We start from the raw sequence: 18022 nt of genomic DNA, 5'->3' as shown, positions 1-18022 counted from the left end.
CCCCACCGTCCACCGCTAGCCGGCCGCCACTCCCCGTCAGCCTCCTGCCATTGCCCGGCGATGCGCAGGTAAACGTTTCTGTCGGCAGGGGGTCGACCCCCCTACGTTTCCGGTAGGGGGTCGACCCCCCTGCGTTTCCGACAGTAGGGCGTAGGGGGTCGCCCCCCCTGCGTTTCCAGTAGGGGGTTGACCCTCTGCATTTCCGACAGGAAGGCGGTCGCCCCCCTTGTGTTTCCGGCAGGGGGGTCGCCCCCCTGCGTTCTGTGAAACTGCATCGTTCTATGAAACTGTGAATGACTCATTAAATCATTTATAGTTTGTTTGATGGTTCCTGCTACTCGGATAACTCTAGTAAAGCTAGAGCTAATACGCGCACCAAAGCCCGACTTCTGGAAGGGCAACATTTTTTAGATAAAAAGCCTATGCAAGATTTTTTCATTTGCCTCCATTTTTTTTTTCGGCAGGTGGCGACTTCATTTTAACATACTATTTTTTACAGATTTCTCAACGGAACTCGCTTGTGCCCCGCCACCCGAGGTAAGTAAGTGACAAAAACAATGCAAATCGGGTAAATACCCGTGGTGAGTAAGTGATGCAAGCACATCACATGTTATTTAATTTATTGGATGTAACACTTTATTGTTCACACACTCACTTAGTTGTTGATATCTAGGACTGCTTTGTTGGAGTTCGGAAATCATGCTGAGCATGATTTTAATATATGAGAATAGAAGTGTTCTTATTTTTGGAGTACGGATTTCATGCTAGGCATGGTAGTAGTTAGCGGGATATTGAAGTGTGTTTGCTGCAGGTACATGTTTGACATTTGTTTAATATGAATGATTTTGATGTATTGTAATGTTTGATGTGATTATATCCATGCTTGCATGTAGTTACTTTCAATTTGATTATGGATTCCATGTGAAATTGTATAATGAAACCATGCTTCAAATGAATGTATCGTGTCATGAATAGTTTGCACATGAAAATATTAAGTTATCAATGCATGCATCATAATTCTTGTGATTGTATGACATCATATATTGCATGATAAATTTGATATTTTCTTCATCATAGCATTCTGATGGTTCTCTTTTAACTGGTTAGAATATTATTTGTAACATCATACGACAAAATGACTGCAAATCGTGAATGGATGTACCATAGGATAGTGGACAATGAGTTATCGCATGAATATATGGATGGTGTTGAAAGTTTTATTGAATTTGCAACATCAAGTGTCAGTACAGTGGATCTCACAGGTCAGATTAGGTGTCCCTGCAAGATTTGTAAGAATAATCAATTTGTAGAACCTCATGGCGTTAGACATCACCTATACAGGAAGGGTTTTGCGAGTGATTATCAGAATTGGACATTTCATGAAGAAGAATTTAGAAACAATTTTGATGCACGGGTGAATGTGGTGCACTATAATCTATATATGAATTTGATATTTGATGCCGCAGGAACAGAACTGGGTTCTGCTATGAGTCCTAGTGATGTAAGAACTGCAGTAGATGGAGAATCACCAAACGATGCAGCTAGTGGATTTTATGATTTACTTAGAGATGCTGATGAGCCACTTTGGAACGGTTGTGAGAGTCACACTATCTTGTCTGCAGTTCTTCAACCAATGAATTTGAAGTCCGAGTATAATTTGAGTCAATCATGTTTTGATCGTTTGTGCATGATTGTGAAGAGTATGTTGCCCAAAGATGAGAAATTGGCACAAAATTTCTATCGTGCGAAAGTTATGGTCAACGCTCTAGGTATGGGGTATAAAAAGATTGATGCTTGTCCAAATCACTGCATGTTGTATTTCAAGGATCAGAAAAACAACATATCATGCCCATCATGTGGGCATCCTCGGTTCAAGCCAAAGACAAGAGGCAATGGTAGCACGAGATCAAAGGAAGTTTCATATAAGTCACTCACTATTTTCCTATCACTCCTAGATTGCAACGATTGTATATGTCTTCAAGGGCAGCTAAACACATGAGATGACATGCAAATAAAGTTCGACACGATGAAGACAAGATCACGCATCCTGTTGACGCTGAAGCTTGGAAACACTTTGATCGTACTCATCAGAACTTCACAATATAAGTGAGAAACATTAAACTCGGTCTATGTATAGATAAATTTAATCCATTTGGGGGTAGATCAACTCCATACTCATGCGGGCCAGTATTTGTAACTCCATATAACCTTCCACCAAACTTGTGTATGAAGCGTCCAAATCTTTTCTTGTCTCTGTTGATCCCTGGTCCGACTTCACCTGGCCAAAATCTTGATGTATATTTAAGGCCATTGATTAATGAATTAAAAGTACCGTGGGATGACGGTGTTACCACATATGATGCCCACAAAAAACAAAATTTCAATATGAAGGCCGATGTTCTATGGACAATCAGTGACTTCCTTGCATATGGTATGTTATCTGGTTGGAGCACACATGGGAGGTTGGCATGTCCGTACTGCATGGAGGATACCAAAGCTTTTATATTGACGCATGGAAGGAAGCTTTGCTGGTTTGAGTGCCATCGTCGATTTCTACCCAGTGACCATCCATTCTGACGACAAAGGAATGCGTTTAGAGCAGGCACAACTGAAATAGAAGGTTCATCCACAAGATTGTCTGGCATAGAGATTCTAAGAAGATTGCGATACTTTTTAGATGTATTAACAGATGCTCGCAGTCCTACACCCTTCCGTGGATTTGGGAAGGATCACAATTGGACAAAGAAATCTATTTTTTTGGAACTACCATATTGGCCGACCCTATTGATATGACATAATTTGGATGTGATGCATGTGGAGAAAAATGTGTTTGATAATGTGTTCAATACAGTAATGAATGTTAAAGGGAAAACGAAGGATAATCCGAAGGCCCGTATGGATTTAAAAGTAATATGTAAAAGACCACAATTGGAACTCAAAGAGTATAATGGCAAAGTACTGAAACCAAAGGCAAAGTACGTGCTTGGACCTGATCAAATAAAACATGTATGTCAATGGTTGAGACAATTGAGATTTCCTGATAGATATGTCTCTAACATTGCTCGGGCTGTGAAGATTGACGATGGGCAATTATATAGGTTGAAGAGCCATGATTGTCATATCTTTATGTAACGATTGATACCCCTAGCATTCCATGATATGTTAGACAAACGTATATGGGGGGTATTGTCTGAGTTGAGTGGATTTTTAGAACATTATGCGCATCAAAAGTCGTAGTATCTGATGTAAAGAATCTCGAGGACTCTGTCATCACCATTGTTTGTCTGCTAGAAAAGATTTTTCCGCCAGCATTTTTCGATGTTATGGAACATTTGATCATACATTTTCCATATGAACTAAGGGTTGGTGGCCCTGCGCAATATCGATGGATGTACCCATTTGAAAGGTATATGTTTTCTTATATTTGTCTCTTCAAGGACAGATATTTCAAATTTGAAATATATATTTTTGACAGATGCATGTTTGACCTCAAAAAAAAGGTTCGTAATAAAGCAAGAGTAGAAGGCTCTATTTATGAGGCGTACACTTTAGAAGAGATTTCAAATTTCTTATCTATGTACTTTGAACCTCAAATTCCAACACGTTACACATGCCTGCCTCATAACGATGATGGAGAACAAGTAACTGTAGTTGACAAGCTGTCGATATTTCAACCACTTGGGCATGCATTTGGTAGTTGTCGATCAAGGCTCTTGACAGATCGAGAGCAAGATGCAACACACATCTATATTCTTTTTAATTGTTCATCGATCGTCCCATACATCGAGTAAGTATATGTAGATGCAACACAATTATAAATCCTTTTATGTTTTATACGTGCATACATGGTTCAGTAATATAAGTATTTGTGGTTTGCAGACGATTTGATCTAGAGTTGCGAAGAGAAGTTTCACATCTCACTGATGCAGAAGTAAAAAAAGAACGTGAAACTAAGTTTGTGGAGTGGTTGAAATAGTTGGTAAGGACACTAACATAAATTGTGTACTTGTAAACAACACTAAGTTACTTAATTGGTCGTGATCACAATCATTGTTTATGTTTATGCGTAGATCCACCATGGTGATGTTAAAGATCAAGGAATATGTGATTTAGAAAATGGTCCGACCAAAGTTGTGCAATGTTACAACGGGTACATCGTAAATGGTTATCAATTCCATACAAAAGATTACGGTATAAACAAATCAACGATGAATAGTGGTGTGTGTGCCAAGGGTAGTAGCTACGGTGAAAATGAACATGATTACTACGATGTTATAGAGGAAATAATGTAGTCGACTTACTTAGGCATAAATAATATGGTAACTTTATTCAAGTGTCATTGGTTTGATCCAACTGCAACAAGACTCGACAAATCCTCAGGCATTGTGGAGGTGAATCATAAATCAAGGTTTACAGCATATGAACACCTCACCTGGCATTGCTTCCTTCAGTCATGACTCACAAACTTCTTTCGTCGACATAAGCTCCAAGAAGCATCCTATTTTTTCCGGTGATGATGTACGCCAGATCGTTAAGGACACAATGCGTGACTACTTTCATGAAACCATCGCCGACGTTCTCCAATCTGAGTTCAATAGTTTTTTGCTGAACAAGGGAACTTCTATTGCAGATGCCTCTCAGGTATGAAAGTTTCATGCAATATATTGTATGTCGTTAGATTTCATGTAACTTTGATTGTCTTAACATAGGTGCATTGGATATAATTTATTTCAGTATATTTTGTATATCAGTACTGACCTTTTATATAATATTTCAGTATAATATTTTTACTGCCTGAGAACACATATGAGCATGATAGAATCACATATACAGTTTTTTACCTGCCTTAGAGCACATATGAGCATGGTAGAATCACATATAGAGTTTTTCTGACTGCCTTAGAACACATATGAGCATGATATAATCACATATAGAGTTTTTTTACGGCCTTAGAACATATATCATTCATGATAGAATCACATATAGAGTTTTATGCCTGCCTTAGAGCACATATCATTCATAATAGAATTACATATAGAGTTTTTTGCCTGCTTTAGAACATATATGAGCATGATAAAATCACATATACAGCTTTTTGTCTGCCTTAGAGCACATATGAGCATGGTAGAATCACATATAGAGTTTTTCTGACTGCCTTAGAACACATATGAGCATGATAAAATCACATATACAACTTTTTGTCTGCCTTAGAGCACATATGAGCATGGTAGAATCACATATAGAGTTTTTCTGACTGCCTTATAACACATATGAACATTATAGAATCACATATAAAGTTTTTTGCCTGCCTTAGAGCACATATGAGCATGATAGAATCACATATAGAGTTTTTTTGACTGCTTTAGAACACATATGAGCGTGCTATAATCACATATTCATTTTTTTGACTGACTTAGAACACATATGAGCATGCTATAATCACATATTCAGTTTTTTGACTGCTTTAGAACACATATGAACATGATAAAATCATATATACAACTTTTTGCCTGCCTTAGAGCACATATGAGCATGGTAGAATCACATATAGAGTTTTTCTGACTGCCTTAGAACACATATGAGCATGATAGAATCACATATAAAGTTTTTTTCCTGCCTTAGAGCATATATGGGCATGATAGAATCACATATAGAGTTTTTTTTACTGCTTTAGAACACATATGAGCATGCTATAATCACATATTCAGTTTTTTGACTGCCTTAGAACACATATGAGCATGCTATAATCAAATATTCAGTTTTTTGACTGCCTTGGAACACATATGAGCATGATAGAATCACATATAATGTTTTTTGCCTGCCTTAGAGCGCATATAAGCATGGTAGAATCACATATAGAGTTTTTCTGACTGCCTTAGAACACATATGAGCATGATGGAATCACATATAAAGTTTTTTGTCTGCCTTAGAGCACATATGAGCATGGTAGAATCACATATAGAGTTTTTCTGGCTGCCTTAGAACACATGTGAGCATGATAGAATCACATATAGAGTTTTTTTGACTGCTTTAGAACACATATGAGCATGCTATAATCACATATTCAATTTTTTGACTGCCTTAGAACACATATGAGCATGCTATAATCACATATTCAGTTTTTTGGCTGCCTTAGAACACATCATTCATGATAGAATCACATATAGAGTTTTTGTCTGCCTTAGAGCACATATGAGCATGATAGAATCACATATAGAGTTTTTTTTTATTTCAATATATTTTGTTTATCAATACTGACATTTCTTTTCTTATGTAGGTTGTTGGCGATAATCAGTGTAGCGAAGCTGAAGGGACAGATCAAGGCAATGAACAAGAAGTCGCACAAAATCTTGGCAATGATTAGATTAATGTGTTAAATTTGTTCTACTTTTTTTTTGTTTCGAAAATGTAATTGTTGAATTGTAAATAATTAAAACTTGTGAATTTTAAAGTGGAATGATTAATTGTTTTAGTTTCTTTTTATATGTACTTTGTTTTTTATTCACAGGAAATATAAATTGTACAGGAAATATAAATTATAGCGCGAGAAATTTTTTCTCGATATTTAATTTTCAAATATTTGTTTTTTTTAATTTTTTTCCTTGTTTGCGACGGATATATCCGTCATTAGATGTATAAGTTAGCAATGGATGTAAATCTGTCGCTAAATTGAGGTCGCCGTTTAGTAACAACGGCTTTGCGACGAACGTTGTCGTTCGTTATTCCGTCGCAACTTAGCGACGGAACTGACGACGGATATATGCCATCGCTTATTAGTGTCAAAAAATTCATGATAGAAGATTTTTGTCGCTAATCCGTCGCTAAGCCGGTTAGCGACGGAATTAAGTCATCGCTAATCCACTGATTTGTTGTAGTGGATCTAACATAAAACACTTCAAACTATGGGGCCTAATATGTTTAATTCTCATATATATATAAAGGCATATTATTGGACGCACCCCGCACGTCCAATGTTTTTGTGCCTGTTTTTGACCTTTAGGTCTGGGCAGAAAAAGACCATGTAGATCACGATAGCCCTAAATAATCTTTTTAACGGACGCTCTACCAGTTTGACACTACACCTATATATATATATATATATATATATATATATATATATATATATATATATATATATATATATATATATATATATATATATATTAGTAATGCTAGGGTGCTCCAGGAGTACCTAATCCCACCTAATAAAAGCTTCAAAGTTTCAAAAAATGTTCAGCTTATTTTTTGATCAAACCCTACAAATATAATCTACAATCATTATTTAGTGGAAAATAAGTTTAGGATCATTTGAATATAACATACATGCAGGATTTTTATGATCTTCAAAATTCAACTGCTAACAATGTATCAAAATGTTATGACTTAAAAAATCTTATTTTTATGTCCAAAAAACATTATCCAAAACATGATTCATATTAAATAAATTGTGTTAAGTACATCTATAAGGTTTGAATGAGAAGATACAACCTACAACTATGATTTCTAGTAGGTGGCCCTGGAGCACCATAACATTTTTCAATGCATTTATGCAATTGCTACAGTAATCAGCGAATCCCATGATAGGAAGCCGTTCATTTATATGATGCATCGATCTATTTTCTTCACTAGTCTTGAGAACCGCATCAATTAGGTCAAATTTATTAACCAAATTCTGGCATATGCCTGATGGCCATTGTTTTTTAAGCAAAATAACTGTTGCAGGATGTTACAAACCGAATTTCAGAAGATAATGTGTATCCTAGCTCCAAAATTCACACGGCAGTGAGGGCTGTCCAGGCCTAGGTGAGACCTATAAGGGTGAATCATCGCCATTAGAGACCTTAGACCCCTACCATATCATGTCAACTAGGGTACATCCCTCAGACACATCAACCACAAGCCCAAAGGGCCCGAAATCACAGGCACTATCCTCTTGCTCCCGTCGATCTCCAAATAGAATACTTGTCAGTTGCCAACCTGAGACTCCATTCAGGTAACCTTTAAAACTGGAACTTGAGGAGACAAGAAAAACCATATAAACTTTGAGAGGTTTGTTGGCCTTTTGGAGGCATATCCCAAGGTTTCCTTTTTATTTTCTTTCATTTTCCTATTTTCATTGCAAAAGTGAGGCACCCAAAGTGTGAACACCTTCTGCTTGGACTTGGTAGACACCAATCCTTCATAAATGTAACTCTGGCAGTAAATTGATTGCATGCATCACAAAATTGCATTAGTGTATTAATTGTTAGCACCTTCTCGTTATGTTTCTTGTTTGTATAACTGCTAAATCAGTCAATGTCTGATGCCTATCATCTATACCAGGTCATAGTGACAGTCATAGATCTCTCAAATTGGATGTTTACACTTGTTTGAAATGATACAATTCCTTTCTGGAGAATCCCAGTGTTTGGTATTTAATTCCTATAATCACTAACAACAGATGAGGAAGAGGAATACATGAAGTTGGATGAAAGAGATGTCACGAAGATTCCTGTTCTAATTTTATACAACTGAAAAATTAATGATCTGGTGCAACAATTTGCACTCAATCGATCATTTGTGCAAAGTCCATTGGGGCTGTTCCTTATGGGGAGTTAGTAACTATAACATGCCTTGGAGCCACTAGAGATGATAGGCCATCAGCTTGGTTCTTCAGCTGCAACCACAGAAACGATGGATGATCATGAATACTGTGAAAAGAGATAGTAAGACAAGCTCAACTTGTATTGTTTTTCTTCTCTTTCTCTAGGTGAAATATTTAGTGCCTTGAAGTTGGACTTCTAAGGCCACCCAAATTCTCAAGTTTCTCAATATAAGAGAACTTCTTGTTTGCATTAACATTGGCAGGTTTTGTGAGTAACTTGGCATCATCGATACGTGTTGTGGTGTAGGCGTTCCCTGTTTTGTCATTAATGTTCACCTCTGATTCTTGATCCAAATGCCAGCCCATGAAATCAGACAGGGTCATAGAATTAGGGCCAGATTCCACAGAGTTGTGCTCCGTCTCTTCCCCAGCATCCGGTAACTTCACGGGGCTTGTACCTGGACCACTGTTTTGATTGCCGTTGGAAGGATTTCGTGTGAGTGAATCAGCATAGAGAACATCATCAATTCGGGACATGACTGTGAAGGCTAAGCTTTCTAATATTCGAGAGTAACTCTCTATAACAGATTGACCAACATCCTGCAAAATAAAAAATAGATCAGTAAATTTAATTGGAAACAAGATGTGGCCTTGATTCTGAGTATCAAAAGAAGATTAACCTATTGCCATGAAGCTTGAGGCTGAATGTATATTCTAATATAATGCTACAAGAGTGGAAGCATCAATGACTATTTTTTATTCAATGCTAGTTGTGAAAACTGTAGATTCATGGATAAAAAGTATCCGTAGAGCTCAGTATTGGATGCACAATTTAGTAAGTATAATGATTAAACTTGCAGCTGAATGTTTATTGGCATACAGTGCTAGCAGAGAGGAAGCATCTGATGAAACATTTTCGGTCCAATTCTAGTCGTGAGGATTGCAGATTGTCGGAGAAAATATGAGTGGAGGTATGTTTCAGATGCAGAGTTTGCAGAGTTTAGATGTAATTCGCACCGGTGGTACCTGATCTGAGTAATGTATAAGCTTGAAAGTACTGTACTACTTGGTGCTTAATGATTGCACAAATACATACTTGCGAACCTAATTCAAAATAATCGAACAAGTGAACAAGCAACAGGATTCAGCTCAGTAGCCTTAGTACTAACTTTGTTGTATTGGATCTTGCTGATATCAAGAGCAGATTGAGGAATTCCCGGAAATCTCTGCTTAAGGAGAAGCAAGATGGTCTCTGCTCTGTCCTCAAACTGCTCCCTCTTTTCAAAGCTGACAGCAGAACCCCATGATGACTTTACATCCTTGTTGTGCATCTTTCTTTGCCAAATCACAATCGAGGCTTCAATCCTGTTCTTAAGGTCCAAAATCTTGTGCTCTGTTGAGAGATCAAGTGTGGAAAGAAACTGTTCAGGGTCGAAGAAATCCACTGTGATGCTCCGATAGATTGAATCTCCTAAGCTTGCTCGTCCATTCTTACCACCAATTAAAATAAAATTGGCTAGTCAGTGAAACTGGAAGCAATTTGGTCATTCTGAAGAATATTTTTCTTTCTAAAGTTTGGCATTTAGGATCACTGGCATTCATGATATAACATAACATTAAGCAAATCTACTACTGAAACTAACAAACATAACCATATCTTCCCTTCACAATCAATACCTTCGGTAGAGATTCAATGTAGTCTTCAGGTATCTCCATCTCTAAGAGCACTTGTGCGTTGATGGCCATTGCAGCCTTCAGGACTTGATGAACAGATTCCTTCTGAAATTGAAGCCATTTTCTGGACATATCAGAGAGTCCCTCTGGAGGAACCTTAGGTCTAGGAAGCCACCACTTGTCTCCGTGTCTCTGTTGACCGCTCCCTTTGTCGCCGTCATCTTCATCGCGAGAGACATACCAGAACTCATTCTGATCTTTAAAATTGTCAAGGTATTCCTGTGCTCAGAGCAAATATATGTTTGTAGTCATTATTTTGAAACTTTTTGGTTTCATGAGATGGGTTAACAAACAATGAAGCCTTTCATACAATTAGCATGGCATCAAGCTTCCGAAGAGCAGGAATATTTACGCTCAGATCCTTCCGTTGGCGGGTCACCATTATCTGTACACAGAATGTTTGGAAAAATTTATCTATGAGAGAATGCAACCAAGTTTAACAGGTGCAATCCTTGTTCTAGGCTGATGAAACATATACAGAATTATCATTCCTTATGCAATTGAACAAGCCTTTTTGAAGTAATATGCTTTTGATGGTGAAATAATATTTACCTCGACGCTGGTTCCATCTTTAGTTATTTGTTGTGAAGGAACAAATTCCACAATGTGATCGGTCACAGATAAAAGCCAGTCAATTTCTTTCCTCCATCTCGCTTTTCGCTCGGCAGACATGGGCTCTAACCGCCATTGTTCGCCGAATACAGAGGCTGCTTTCGAACAACAACAAAACTAACAATACATTCACAAAACGATCATACTAGGTTGATAGTTTGATTGAAGATGGTGATGAATGAATTAACCTGCCAAATTGGTGATTGCATTGGACAGGGCTAATGCGGAGGAAACTCCCTTTCCACCACCTGACATGTCTTCACCCAAGAGCAGTTTTGCAAATCTTTCCTTCATCATCTCAATGTCTGCAAAATGGCACAACCAGGAAACTCTCTTGTTCAGAAAAAACTCATTTTCTGCATTCGTAAAGCGTGTTCTTACTTTTTCTCTTCAACTCAAGCATGCTTCATCTCCAAAATTCTTATACATAATTGAATCAATTGTTGTTACGTTACTTGGTTGTCTCATGCAACTCCAAATGTATTACTACTTGCCTGAAGGTTGCCGGTCTCTGCCACCAGATTCTTTGCTGAGTCGTGATTTCGGCGCATTGTCGGCGGATAGTCCAAGAGGCCATCCAATATTATTATCCAGTTTTCGATCCGGTGGTGTTCTTGAGCCCGTGCTCCATGACTGCGTCTTCTCCTCTGTTGGGCTGCTGGTGGACTCCAACACCAAGCTGTGTGTTTGCCTGCCATCAAACATCCCTTTCCCAAACATTGATTCACACCTGAAACGCATCCACTCGAATTGTCACCATCTAAATGGTTTCCAAAACAGAATGAATGAGAGGTGGTGATTTCGAATCTTACTGTTGCATTCTTGTTTTCAAAAAATTTGCGCTCTGATACCAATTTAATGCATATATTTACTTCATCTCAGAAAAGAAAAACAGAATGAAGAATGAAGGACCTAAACGAAACCAATTCTAAAAACACCAACCCACCAATTCTCTCTCCCTGAAATGGCATAAGGCCCTATGTCATTCACCACCTTCTTTCTTTCTTTTGCTTTTTCCTACTTCATTCCATTCATTGCCTGAAAACAGCTAGTGAGGCCATGAGAGAGAGAGAGAGAGAGAGAGAGAGAGAGAGAGATCTGTTAATGGCAGAAGAAGGTAGGCAAGGAAGGGGTAAGTTGGTTTTCTTTAAGTTTTGTTTTTTCTCGTCCTCTCGTCTCTTTCGGGGGTCAAGGCTGGCAAGGGGGGGATGTGAGAGCTACTAACGCCATTCGGTCGGCATCAGCCAGGGCTGCAGGCAGAGATTTTGGCGGTTGACTTCCCCTTTTTTAGTCCCCCCACATTTTTTTTTGGGCTTCTTGGTTTACAGGATGACAAGCGTGGGATGGGGCCACCTGTGACATGTTCCCCACCATAGGTTTTGTTTGGGGGTGTCTGTTCCGTGGGAGGTTAAAAGTACATATATGATTCCATAATAACGCCCCTTCCATGACATTGAACGTGACCGTCACAAAATCTTTCGAAACGAGCAACAGAAGATTGCATTGGGTGCTATAAACATATATGCCAACATCTGACCAAGGCTAGTCCATAATGTAAATAAGATTGGCCAAATCTATGTTCCAACTCATCCACTTGGTAGATCATAAGTTGATCATTTTCATGTGAACTCTGATTACATTTTTTTTTTTTTTGGATAATCCTAAAGAAACCCTCATCACTAATTCACCTTTGCTAACCTCCTGTTGGTAAAACCATTAAGGTCCCACCTGCCCATAGAGAAATACACCCAGCTTCGACCTTCGGCAAGGGATGCCACCCATTTGTTTCGACATCCCGTCAACTTGGTGACATTCACAAGTCGCCCCTACCAGATGAGCGGAGCCCTTGTGGGCATGAACTCTGTTTAGTTGGTGCAGCTTGTTAGGGCCACCCTGGTTGGTGGAACTGTCTTAGGGATTCGATCATGATTTAAATGGTTAACATGTTATTAAATTCGTCTCCTACATATCGTCAATTTTTGGCAATACCCGAGCAAACCAAATCACTGGTTCTTTGGTTAACCATAAAATTGGAAAAAAGATAGGATAATTCATGGTTTGGAAGGAGAAATATCATGTAAAAATTCAGGCTAGGCTGGGACGTTTTGCAAATAGGATCACACACAAAAAAAAAAAGAAAACTTTATAGTGGTCAGTGACTACGTTCACTGTTGGGCGCCCTTCTCTCTTTCTTTGACTTAGACAACAAAGAAGAGGAGACGTCCTTTCTTTTTATATAAATTCTCAAAATTACAATGAGCAAAACTCCTTAAAACACAAGGAGTACAAACTTGTTTTAAGACATCCTTAAAAGTACTCTTCCTCTTTACAATCTTAGTCTCCTTATAAGACTGATTTTCTTAGTGGGGGGCGATGAATAGGAGGAGGACTCCCCATTCCAACGTGTGAGGCTTCTTCTGGAGAGTTCATTCCAACAGGATGAAGCACTCTTGATAGATCTGGACCTGAGATTTGCTGGATTTGAACCTGGGTATGGATCTGAACTCATCTTGACAACTCCCTCAAGTTAATCTCCCCAAAATTAAGCTTGTCTATGAGATAATGAAATTTTGGTCAAGGCAGAGCTTTGGTTAGAATATCTTAAGGATGAACAAATTTCAACTGAATTGCTTGGTGAGCAAGCTTTTATCCTACAAAGTAAAAATCTATTTCTATATGCTTCGTTCCGGCATGAAACACTGTTGGCGGTTAGATATGTAACTCTCACGTTGTCACACTCTAGATCTTTCAGGAGTTGCTTTAGCCACATTAATTCAGAAACTACACCTGCTATGCATTTGTACTATGCTTCAATATACTTGACTGTGCAACTGTGTGCTGCTTGGATGAGTTCCAAGAAAACAAGTTTGGTTTAAGAAATGTGAGATACCCACTAGTGGACTTTCAGTCATGTAGGCATCCAACTCAATCAACATCAGAGAATCCTAAAAGTCTAAGACGGTTAGAGCATCCAAGCCAAAATTGAGTGTACATTTAAGAAATCTCAATATACATTTAACATGACTTCAATGATCCATTGTGGGTTCATACATAAACTAACATGCCTTGTTGACTAAGTAGGCAATATCTGGACTAGTAAACATGAAATATTGTAAAGCACCCACGATACTCCTGTATTGTTTAGCATCATCCATAAGTTCCCCAAAATACCTTAGAAAATGAAACATTTGGTGCAGGAGTAATAACTGATTTGCAATCAAGCATGTCTGACTTAATGAGAAGACCCAAATCCTTGGTTAAAAACTTTTGGCCAAACATCTTAATGATATTTTTGACTTCTTGATAAGAATTTCTTGTAACAATAATGCCATCAACATATATTAAGACAAAAAAATTTATTTCAGATGAATAAAGGTGAGTCAACACAAGACTCAACAAATTTTAGTTTTTCTATGCACACTTTCAACCTTTCAAACCATGCATGCATGCATGGCGTGCTTCAATCCATATAGGGCATGACTAAGCTTACACACGTTTTAAACCTTGGTGGCTGCATCAAAAAGATTTCCTTCTTTAAAAAGCCATGTAAGAAGACATTATTAACATCTAATTGATATATTTGCTATCCAAAACTCACTGCACTAAAAAACATTGTCCTGATAGTAGTAGGTTTGATTACAGGACAAAAAGTTTCAAAATAATCTACTTCTTATTAAGTGTACCTCTTAGCCACTAATCGAGCCTTATACCTGGCAATGTACCCATCAACATGATGTTTTATTTTGTAGATTCACTTACAAACTATTAGGTTACGAGCATATATGGGAGGAACTAGAGACCAAATATGATTTCTTTTGCAAAAATCATATTTCTTCTTCCATAGCATGTTGCCATTTTGATTCCTGTCTAACCTACTTTAAATTATAAGGTTCATTTTCTTTTTGTAACACTTCACTCAAGAGATCAAGGTATATAGGATATTTCATTGCAGTGAAGAGTCTTGGTTTCAGTATCCTATCTTGGGATCTGGTTAACATATGATAGGAGAGGATAGGACCTTGGTTATCAACTACAGGTTTTACTTCAAGAGGTTAAGGACTATGCACAACCACATGTTTACTCTGAGAACCAAAGAGAGGTAGGTAACCAAGACTTACAATTTCTTGGTTCTCATCTTGGTCAACTGGATCTTACAATACCACATGGTTGAAATTTGAAAATATGACCCTAGGTAATTCAATTCTAATGGGTGATTCAGGTATGTCTCCAACATGTTTTATTGGAGGTAACTGGGTCTTGTTCTCTTCTTGTATCTAGGACGTGACATCTTTGTCTAATATAGGATCTTTTGTTTCAACATATAAAAATTTTAACTCATTGAATAAAACATGCCTCAAGATAAAAACTTGACTGATGGTCTCAAATATGGGTAACACTACAAGAAAATCGTGGATTAGGGATGGACGATATTCATCGCTAAACTGTTTAGCGATGGATATCGTCCATCGTAAATTTTTGCTCGCTAATTAGCGCCAAAATTATCTATCGTTACTTCCGTCGTTAATTTGTGATAGATTAGCGACAGACAATATCCGTCGTTAAATTTAAAATAAATAAATAAAAAAAAATTGCTCTCTGTCGGGCAGTATTCCGACAACAATAAACCAGACTTGTACCGCACCCGACAGGCATTGCAAAGGGACTGACTGTCCTTTGATATCTGCAATGCTTTCCTCCGTGAACCGATATGCTCTTCGGCATCGTCATCCTCTGTGAATCGACGCGCTCTCCGGCGTCGCCGTCCTCTTGCAACCGGACGCTCTACCTCATCGTCGTCCTCTGTGAACTAGCATGCTCTCTAGCGTCGTCGTCCTCTAGCAACCGGACAGTTTGCCTCGTTGTTGTCCTTCGTGAACCGATGCGCTCTCCGGCGTTGTCGTCCTCCAGCAACCGGCCACTCTGCCTCGTCGCCGTCCTCCGTAAACCGATGCACTCTCTGGCATCGCCGTCCTCCAGCAATCGTCCACTCTGCCTCGTTGTCGTCATTCGATATCATTCCTTCAGAAGTCGGTTTAAATTTCGAACTCGAAGAGAGGGAAAATTCCACCGCTCTTGATGGGCGGTTTAAATAAAAAATTAGCAACAGATTTAGCAAGGGAATTTTTCCCTCGCTAATCTGTCGCTAATTTGTTTTTCTTCTATTGACAAGTAGCGACAAAAAATTGGAGTCACTATTCCATCGCTAAGTAGCGACGAATTAGCAATAACATTTTTGCATCGCTAATTCGTTGCTACTTAGCAACGGATTTACGATGAAAGTTTTTTCTAGCTAATCTGTCGCAAATTTGCAACCAAAAAAATCCATCGCAAATTTCTATCGCTAATTAGCATTTTTCTTGTAGTGTAATACATGTACCAAAAAATCTTACGATGGTCATAACAAAGGATATCATTTAGAAATAGTTCATATAGACACTTATGGTTTAGGACAGGGCTAAGAAGACAATTAAGTAAAAATGCAGTGCAGAAAGCATCAACCCAAAACTTATCATTATAAGACATATCTCTCAAACATGCATGTGTTTCCTCTATACTTTTCCATTCTGTTGAAGTGTATGTGGCAGGACAATCACATTTTTATTCTATGCTTATTGAAAAAATCACCACTAACAAACTCACTACCCCAATCACTACGATTTTTTTTTTTATCTTGCTCCCAATTTGATTCTCAACAATAGTTTTGAAAATTTTAAAACATGACAAAGCATCTGTTTTTTTGTATAAAGGAAAAATCCATGAAAATCTGAAGAATTATAAACAAGTAATAGGTAGTACACATATCCCTTCCGTGAAAGGAGAGATGACCTCCATAGATCAGCATGAACCACTTTCAATGGTGAATAAGCAGAGAAATCAGCTTCTCAAATGATACTTTGTGAATTTTATTCACAATACAACTAGAGCATAATTGATCATTACAAGCATTAGAACTATCACCATCACATGCAATCAATTTATTTTGTTTAAGCAAATTTAAATTCCTTAAATTAATATGTCCCAAACGATAATGCCAAACATTCTTAAAATATTTATGAGAAACTCTAGCAAAGTTTGTTTCACCCTGAACGACTCCTTGATTCATCTGTTCACCTAGGCTGTGGGACGACCAGAGGTATAATCCTCCTTTATTTGATCCTCTTAGGAGAGTAGTCTCTCTCTTTCGATCATTAACAAAAAAATCATCAGTATTAAATTCAAAGACACAATTATTACCCAAAGTAAATTTAGCAATTGATAATAAAAAATTTTAAATGCTGAGAACATGCAATACATCCAAGAGATCAAATAATTTTTTGTTAGTGAGCAAATAAACATTACATATGCTCATTATTAGCAAGTAGAGATGGTAGTGGACTGGGGCAGAGGCGGGGGACAAGGTCTCCACCCCTGCCTCATCTCAAAATTCTACCCTCTATCCCCGTATTTATCCTAGCACGAGTTTAGATTTTAACCTCCATCCCCATTTCATGTCCTCCATCCCTGGTCCAAACAAGGCGAGGCCCCGTTTCTCCTCGGTCCAGTGCCATCGCTAAAGGTATTTTAGTTATTTTACTAACGGGGATCGGGGATCATACGGGCGGGGCGGAGAAAAGCGTAAGTCCATCCCCGCCTCCATTCTCGCACGGATTTTGATTTTAATCTTCATCTTCGCCTTCATCCCCATTTCATGTCCTTCATCTCTGGTCCAAACAAGTCAAGGAGGAGCGGGGCCTCATTTTCCCCCAATCCACTGCCATGCATCCTTATTTGCAAGTTTGCACCATTGACAACTATGACTCCTTTTGTGCCAAGATACTCTCTCTTGTATAATCTATGGACATGTGATGCATATTACTTGAGTCTAGGTTCCAAGAGTTGTTTTGCATACTATTCAGGGCCATGACTGCAAATGCTTTGGAATATGTATGAGCTGTATGGTTTTTGTGATCACAAAACTAACATGTGACATGATCATCCTTTTAACCACCCTCATGTTGAGGTGCCCTCGGCTATCCTTGACTTTCTTTGGCACCAAAGTTTTGAAATGAGTTAAACCAACTAACCCCTCTTCCACGCCTATTGCAGCCCCCG

General features: G+C 38.2%; 1 protein-coding gene across 1 annotated transcript; it reads right to left on the bottom strand.

Annotated features, from left to right (window-relative positions):
- Positions 1-8758: 8758 nt before the first annotated feature.
- Positions 8759-15937, bottom strand: LOC149828810 (rho guanine nucleotide exchange factor 8-like). Its single transcript, XM_090017143.1, has 8 exons — positions 15717-15937; positions 11425-11660; positions 11119-11235; positions 10871-11025; positions 10629-10703; positions 10262-10537; positions 9754-10074; positions 8759-9184 (listed from the first exon to the last, which is right to left on the bottom strand). The coding sequence occupies exons 1-8, from the start codon at positions 15935-15937 to the stop codon at positions 8759-8761; spliced, it is 1827 nt and encodes a 608-aa protein (XP_089873269.1).
- Between the last annotated feature and the right edge of the window lie 2085 nt (positions 15938-18022).

The sequence above is a fragment of the Nuphar pumila genome, chromosome 9, assembly GCF_984573655.1.
Source record: "Nuphar pumila chromosome 9, dmNupPumi1.hap1.1, whole genome shotgun sequence".
NCBI lineage: Eukaryota > Viridiplantae > Streptophyta > Magnoliopsida > Nymphaeales > Nymphaeaceae > Nuphar > Nuphar pumila.
The sequence above is the reverse complement of the archived record's forward strand: the minus strand, read 5'-3'. Positions and strand labels throughout refer to the sequence as shown.

What these genes read in the sequence shown, in the direction of transcription:
- LOC149828810 (XM_090017143.1), bottom strand. Translation starts at nt 15,937, where the DNA reads ATGACGACAACGAGGCAGAGTGGACGATTGCTGGAGGACGGCGATGCC. An exon ending in CAGAGACCGGCAACCTTCAG is followed by an intron (nt 11,236 to 11,424) that starts GCAAGTAGTAAT and finishes GCCATTTTGCAG; the next exon opens with ACATTGAGATGATGAAGGAA. An exon ending in AAGATGGAACCAGCGTCGAG is followed by an intron (nt 10,704 to 10,870) that starts GTAAATATTATT and finishes TTCTGTGTACAG; the next exon opens with ATAATGGTGACCCGCCAACG.